We start from the raw sequence: 8,445 nt of genomic DNA on the forward strand, positions 1-8,445 counted from the left end.
TATATATATATATATATATATATATATATATATATAGGGTGATAAATTGAATATTAATTCAATTTAAAACCAAGTGGCCTAGCATATAAAAAATCTGAAAATTCAGAAAAATTGTATTACATGTGTATAAGAAGGGATGACCACTAAGTGGACATCTGATATGCTAGAAAGAGGTCATCAACGACCCAACCACAAAGAAAAATAATGTTCTCCAGAAAAAATTTCACAAAACACCAGAACATAAGCGGGCAAGACAAAATGAAAAATATACAGAAGAAAGAATTAATTGTGTACTGGTTTCGAACATAACGTTTTACTTACGTAACAACATACGTGTTCTCTTCAGCACAATCGTTCTAGAATCATACACGAATTGTCTTCATAAAATAAGACTTGCGTAAAGTTCCACCGATTACATAGAACTGTAAAAATTTCATCTTCTTACAAGTTATAAAGACCCCTCCATGGGGACTTAACACCCACAATTTAGTCATTTTTCCTAAGCAAAGACGAATACAGTTGTACTATTGGAAGCTATAGGGTCACCCGAACATAACAGATGAGCATTATTTCTAATTCAACGGTACAACAGTGTAAGACTATCCTTTCAGATATAGTTACATTGTGATTTCTGCAATGTGGTGCATAAATTGTCAAGTAAATGAGACTTATCTTTGCCTCCACTGATTCACTTGCAAAGTGTTGAGTAAAATTATTTTGTTGCAGACCTCCTTTGAGTCTTTTTATTATCACTGGGTCACACATAGTCTCTGGTTGGTAACATTGATTTCAAGGCCTTCCCATATGAGTGACTGGTTGTTCTAAGACATTTATTGATTGTAAATTTTTCTGCCCAGTTACCTATCGGTATAGTGGTCATTTGCAAACTCCAGAGGCGACACTTTCATTTCCCTTTACTCCAAGCGTCACACGTTATTTCAATTGGGTCATGCCCTTCCAATTGCTATACACCCGTAATGCATCTTACAGCTGTGCCTGTCACCTGTAGGTGAGGAATCCTACATTGGGGAGTAGTAACGACTAGGCTAGGGTAGCTGACTGATTATCGTGATCATTCGTCTTTTGGTTTCCTGTAGCTTTGCTCTCTTTTACAAACCCAGTGAACATTCATATATTTCCTATTTCAAAGAAATTCAAACAATACATATTACACCCAAGTTAAAAAAATTCCCAACAATTCAACTTCTATGGTTGACATTAACACACTCACCCCCAATAGGGCCTTACATCCCACATTTTTCAGCTTCATGAGCTCCATTTTTCAGGAGCAAAATCCTTTTTACAGGTTCCAGAAGACTGAAATTTTGGAATATGCACATAAAGATCAATAGTATGGGATATAGGTCTCATGTTTAGAATTTTCTTAGGGTGTGTAAAGAGGGAAAGAACCCTCATGTGCAATTTTGATGAAATTCGAATCATATGTATTCCAGTTCCTTACACAAAATATAAGAGAAAAGTCTCATCCTTCATTTGCATGTAACACAGGCAACGCCGGGTATCTCTGCTAGTACATATATATATGTATATGTATATGTGTGTGTATGTGCGTGTGTTGTGTGTCTGTGTTTGTACCCCCAGCATCGCCTGACAACCGATGTTGCTATGTTTATGTCCCTTTAACTTAGGCATTTGGCAAAACACAGTGACAGAACAAGTAGTAGGCTCACAAAGAATAAATCTTGGGATCAATTTCTTCGACTATAGGTGGTGCTCTGGTATGACAGCACTCACAAGATTGAAACAAATATGACAATAAAAAACTATGCCATTTTAATCCTGAGCAATGCCGGCTCTCTCTGCTAGTTATATACTATAATGGATTCTCATAGTGAGGTTAAATTGGTGTGGCAAGAGGAAATGGATACATTTGGTGGTGGTGGGCATCATGTTATTGTATACATTCATATATCATACATACCTTCACTATAGTGTACATGTTTTATTTTGCTTGATTTTACTCCAAATATTTCAATATATTTTTGTTATATGCTGGAATGTTTGGTGTAGTTCTAGGTCAGCTTTGATCAAGCAAACCTATAATCAAACCTTTGATGGTCAAGACATTCCAGGCATGGCTGTCCTATCTTTTGTGAATCCAATGTATTTTAGAACAAATAATCCGATGTGTCCTCCTTCTTGGCTGCCATTTCTAGTAAGCCAGATGAATACATAGAGGCTGGCTTGTTGAAATGTTAGATGTTAAAATTATTGGTGAATATTTATTTAAAAATATTTTCGTCTGTTTATTTCTTTACAGGGCCAATGGTTTATGGAACATGTTATAGTCCTCTTGAAGAGAAAGATCATTTGAAACATCTTGGCTTGGCAGGTGAGCTTTATTTATAGAATTTTAATGCCAGTAGTGGTGTTTGTAAAGGTAATGATGACGATAATGATAATTTGTATTTAAATTAGACGAGTTCTTTCAGTCATTCACTTATTAACAGTATCTTAGGTAAATACACTGATTTCTTTCTCTCTTCCCAACTTTTCTTTTACATAAGCGCAGGTGTGGCTGTGTGGTAAGAAGTTTGCTTTCCAACCATATGGTTCCAGATTCAGTCCCACTGTGTGGCACCTTGATAAGTGCCTTCCACTCTAGCCTCAGGTTGACCAAAGCCTTGTGAGTGGATATGGTAAATGGAAACTGAAAGAAACATGCCATATGTATGTGTGTGTGTGTATATATATATATATATATATATATAGTGAGAATTGACAAAAAAACAAAAGACGAAGACGGGTGTGTAAACAACAAACAGATTTATTAGTTTAATGCTTGGGAAGTGAGAAAGTCTTTTACATTTCGAGCCTTCACTCTTCAACAGAAAGGAATATATATATATATATATATATATATATATATATATATCTCAATCAATCAATTTGTGTGTGTGTTTATGTTTGTTTCCCACCACTACTTGACAGCCCGTGTTGGTGTGTTCATGTCCCCGTAACTTAGTGTTTCGGCCGAATATACCAATAGAATAGGTGCCAGGCTTAGAAAAAAGAAGTACTGTGATCGATTCATTTGACTAAAAACTCTTCCAAGGCAGTGCCTTAGCATGGTTGCAGTCTAATGACTGAAACAAGTAAAACATAAACGATAGCTGTAAACCCCCACCACAAAAGTCAACAGTCAAATCTATGGGAAACCTTTATTGCACATACAGGGCTCACATTTACTATGTTAATGCTGTGTATGGTAGTGTTGTTGTCAGATGAGAGCATCTGGCTATGAGTTAGAACTCTTTGACTGTCATCAAAGGATTACACAAACCTTTTTCCTCTCAGACCTCAAACAACTGATCCATCACCAGAAATTCAACTCATGTTCTCACGTCCATCACTGTTTCCAACCCACCCCAGCAACTAATGATCTCTGAGTCTTATCTATATTCCTTTATTGCTTTACTTGTTTCAGTCATTTGATTATAGTCATGCTGGAGCACCATCTTTGGAAGGTTTTAATTGAACAAATCAACTTCAGGACTTATTTTTTGAGCCTAATACTCATTCTGTCAGTTTCTTTTGCTGAACTGCTGAGTTACATGGGTGTAAACATACCAACACCTGATGTCAAGCAGTGATAGAGGTGTGTGTGTGTGGGGGGGGTCAAGCACACGCTCACACACACACACACTCACACACACACACACTCACACACACACACACTCACACACACACACACACACACACATTGAACTTCTTTCAGTTTCTGTTTACCAAATCCACTCACAAGGCTTTTGGTTAGCCCAAGGCTATAGTAGAAGATACTTGCCCAAGGTGCCACACAGTGGGACTGAACCTGGAACCATCTATATCATCACATGACCATAGCTGTGCAGTTTTGACATTACCCACCGAGCAGAGCAAGCTGGCTTCATTTCTTTCAAGCCTTTGCATGTCCTCTATACTCATAGTCCATGTTTCACTGCCATGTCGCATAGCTGTATGTACACAGGCATCATACATTCTGTCTTTCACTCTTAGGGAAATGCCCTTTGACCTTTTGACCCATTGTTACCAACAAAGATAGTAGCTCTCTGAACTGTTCTTATTCTCGCAACTATGCTTTCAGAACTTCTCCACTGTTAACCTGGTCGCCTAGGCAATGGAAGCTACTACTTACATTCTTAGTGCTTATTGTACCTGCACATCTGCCACACAAAAAGACATCTTTCTCTGTTAACCTTTCCGTGACAACACTGTACATCTTATGTGTCCATAGCTTGCACTGGGCACACTGTATGGAGTATCAACCAGACTATTGGTTGTTGTTACACACTGATGTTCTCGATACACTTCCTTGCATTGTTGTAACTTTCAAATGATGCCACCCTGCTGCTAGGCTGATAGGTCAACATTTTCCCTGAATAGAATGCCATTCCATCTCAAGGTTACTCATTTATAGCTGAGTGGTCTTGGGCATTGTGAAATGAAATGTTTTGCTCAAGATCACAATGCACTGCCTGTCTGGAAATTGAAACCACAATCTCGCAATCATAAATGCACTACCATAATCACAAGACCATGCATCTTCTCCTCCCTCTCTCTTTCTCTCTCTCTCTCTCTCTCTCTCTCTCTCACACACACACACATATTTATTTACTATAATCATTGACAGATTATGTAATTTTGTCTCTATTTTGAAATCTTTATCCATTTTGGTGTTTTCAGATTCAAAAACCTTAACAGAAGAAAAGAGAGAGAGTATTCTGGAAAAAATGACAACTGATTCTGTTGACAAGATAGGCTGGATGGTTCATATTCTTTCTCCAACTTTTATTTCTAACAGTATGTTGAAAAGGTCAGTTATTGAAATATTTCACTTTCATTTTAGACCCATATTTCTTTGAATAAATAAGTGGATATAAATTCTCATGAATCATAGTATGAGAAAAATGTCAAGTGTGAACAATCCTCATGATTATCATCTTAAGGTATTTCAGGACATTAGTGTACGTGCGAGTGTTTGTTTGTGTTTGTAGGCCAGTTTTTGTTGCTATTTTCTCTTTTTGTTTGTTGGTTACTGGATTTTGTAAAAATCTCTTTTCCTAATTTGGTATAGGGCAATGATTCTCAAAATGAAAGTGCCAACCCCACCACACCTGAAATTTTTTTGTTGCCACTCCTCACTGGTTATTAAGGAAGAGACAAAATAGACTCATAAGTATGGTTGTGTGATTAAAAAGGTTGCTTCCCAACCACATGGTTTTCAGGTTCAGTCCCACTGTGTGGCACCTTGGGTAAGTGTCTTCTACAATAGCCCTAGGCCAAACATAGCCTTGTGAATGGATTTGGTTGATGGAAACGGAAAGAAGTTTGTTGTGTGTGTATGTGAGGAATACTGAAAAGTTTCTGGGTTTATGGGTATTGTGGAAGGCCTGATTGGAGACCCAACATTCCAAGTTCTTTTACAGGGCTTAGAAAAAATTGTAGGATCACTGTAATAAGTGTGAATCTGAGAGGGGAATATGTTGAATAAAACCATAATTAACTGATCCTCTTGTATTTTCTTTTACTCAAAGCCAGGAACTATTCAGCAATCCCCTCATACGTATATACAAATGAGGGGTTGCTGAAAAGTTCCTGGCTTTAAGGGTATCTTGAAAGGCCTGATTGGAGGCCTAACCTTCCGAGTTCTTTTATAAGGCTTAGAAAAACTGAAGGTTCATTGCAATAAGTGTGTGAATCTGAGAGGAGAATATGTTCAATAAAAACATAATTAATTGATCCTTGAGTATTTTCTTTTATCCAAAGCCAGGAACTTTTCAGCACCCCCTTGTATGTAATTGTGCAAGGAGGGGTTGCAGGTGCATGAGTTGTGTATATGCATGTGTTTGGGTGGGTCTCTGTTTTGACATTGAGCAGTAGCTGTAAATGAATATTGCCATCATTCAGGTGGTAACCTTCTTTCTTCTTATTTCTTTATTGCCCACAAGGGGCTAAACATAGAGGGGACAAACAAGGACAGACAAACGGATTAAGTCGATTATATCGACCTCAGTGCATAACTGGTAAAACTTGTGAAAACTTGCATCTAGCTATGGAGAAATATTTCTTATTTCTTTACTGCCTACAAGGGGCTACACACAGAGGGGACAAATAAGGACAGACAAATGGATTAAGTCGACTATATCGACCCCAGTGCGTAACTGGTACTTATTTAATTGACCCTGAAAGGATGAAAGGCAAAGTTGACCTCGGTGGAATTTGAACTCAGAACGTAGCGGCAGACGAAATACCGCTAAGCATTTCGCCCGGCGTGCTAACGTTTCTGCCAGCTCGCTGCCTTAGAATATTTAAAATATTAAAATACGGAGAAATTTTTCTTTGCTTTGAAGCAAGTGAAGGTTGGCAACAAGAAGAGCATCTAGTTGTAGAAAATTCGCCTCAACAAATTCCACCCTGCCTATGTGAGCAAGGAAAAGTGGAAATTAATCTGATGGTGATGACGATGATTTATGTCTTCTTTTGAATCCCCTTGACTCCCCTGTTCCTGCCATGAGAAACATTGGTATACTCAGCAGCTGAGTTAATAGTAGTGTTGTACAATAGAGGGCTAGATATTAGGAAGATGAGTTGTAGAGAAGGTTTGACAGAGACAAATGCATAGCAAGTGACATTATCTGAGATCATGTGCTGAAACAAAAATAATTACAGCGTGGAAAGCGTTTATAAGCCAAACACAGAATTTTGTCAGTGAACAGGTTGTGGTTTCAAAGAGACGAAAATATTTTGACAAATTAAATTTAAATGTTGAAGTGAATCTAGCGTTTTTTTGTGTGTTTTCAAATGGCTTATAAACACCCTCCATGCTGCAATTGTGTGTGTGTGTGTGTGTGTGTGTGTGTATATATATATATATATATATATATATATATATAAAAAGATGAGAATGTGTGTGTGACTGTCTGTCTGTCTGTCTGAATCTCTAAAACTTCAGAACTACACAACCAATTTCATTCAAATTTTACACATGCCTTACTTAGGGTCCATGTAGTGTCATAGGCCAAAATTTTTTTTAACTTCTTGCCTAGTGCAAGCCCAGAGCAATATCATATCTTTTCCACTATTTCAGTATTACGTGTCGGAAGTGAAACAATAAGTTTCACTTTTATACTGAAACTATTAAAGTGAAACTATTATCTCACATATATACAGGCATACATACATATATAAATACATATATATAATATATATATATATATTATGTATACGTATAGATGTATATGTATAGATGTATATATATATATGTATATATATATATATATATATATATATATATATATATATATATATATATATATATATATATATATATATATATATATATATATATATATACACACTCACACACACACAGGGTGGGGAAGTAAAATTTACAATGAACGTTAAGTTGTTTTTTCTCAGCAGGCACTAAGTCAATTGTTTTGAAACCTAGCATATATTGATGTCAGAATCATACCTGACACTATTATCCTTACCTTTTCATAAACTTTTGCCCATGTGAGTAATCAGGAAAGCAAATGTCAAAGAGTATGTGATTTGCTGAATGCACTCGTTACACCAAAGGAGATTTCAAGAATAGTTGGAGTGCCCATAAAGGCTGATTATAATGTAAAGAATAGAATGGCTATAAGCAAAACTATTACGAGAAAGTCTGGAAATGGAGGAATCAACAAAAAACGTACCAAAGCTTTTATTAAAGCTCTCAAATCCCAAATCCTAAAAGATGCAACCAATTCCATGAGAAAAATGGCAATTGGACATGAGGTAGACAACAAGACCATTCGAAATGCAATAAAATATGATTTGAAGTTAAAATCGTACACAAGAACACCAAAACACTTGTTGACAACAGCTATGAAGGACAAGAGATTGGAAAGGTGCAAGAAAATTATTACATGGTTCAAGAAAAAGTCCTCCATTGTAACGATCTTTTCAGATGAAAAGATCTTCACTGTCGATGCTTTTCTGAACCACTGAAATGACAGATTTATCGCAAAACCGACAGCTGAGATTAAGGGGACATTCAAAACAAAACATCCTGCTCAAGTTATGGCATTTGGTGTTGTGGCTTCCGATGGAAAGAAAATGCCTATAAAATTCTACAAAGCTGATGAAATGATCAATGTTAATACTTACTAGAAGACTCTGAGATACCAGGTATTGCCATGGCTTAAAGCAAACTACCCAGATGGTAATTATGTATGGACACAGGATGGTACTCCAGCCCACACAGCTAGAAAAATACATTTCTGCAAGTCCAACTTCAGCAATTTTTTGGAATCATGTTTATGGTCGCCTTCTAGCCCAGATCTAAACCCTCTGGATTATGCTATTTGTGGCGTTTTAGAACATGCTAACAATAGAACATCACACAGCAATGTCGACTCTCTTAAAGATACTATTAAA

The 8,445-nt window shown here is 36.8% G+C and overlaps 1 protein-coding gene across 1 annotated transcript in view; it reads left to right on the top strand.

Annotated features, from left to right (window-relative positions):
* LOC106875975 (ribonuclease H2 subunit A) overlaps positions 1–8,445 on the top strand; it is an 82,884-nt gene that overhangs the window by 57,041 nt on the left and 17,398 nt on the right. The window contains exons 2-3 of the mRNA XM_052965866.1: positions 2,282–2,353; positions 4,705–4,834. Of these exons, the coding sequence (XP_052821826.1) occupies positions 2,282–2,353; positions 4,705–4,834 (202 nt within the window). The remainder of the gene's footprint in view (positions 1–2,281; positions 2,354–4,704; positions 4,835–8,445) is intronic.

This window comes from Octopus bimaculoides, chromosome 2 (genome assembly GCF_001194135.2).
Source record: "Octopus bimaculoides isolate UCB-OBI-ISO-001 chromosome 2, ASM119413v2, whole genome shotgun sequence".
In the NCBI taxonomy this organism is placed as follows: Eukaryota; Metazoa; Mollusca; class Cephalopoda; order Octopoda; family Octopodidae; genus Octopus; species Octopus bimaculoides.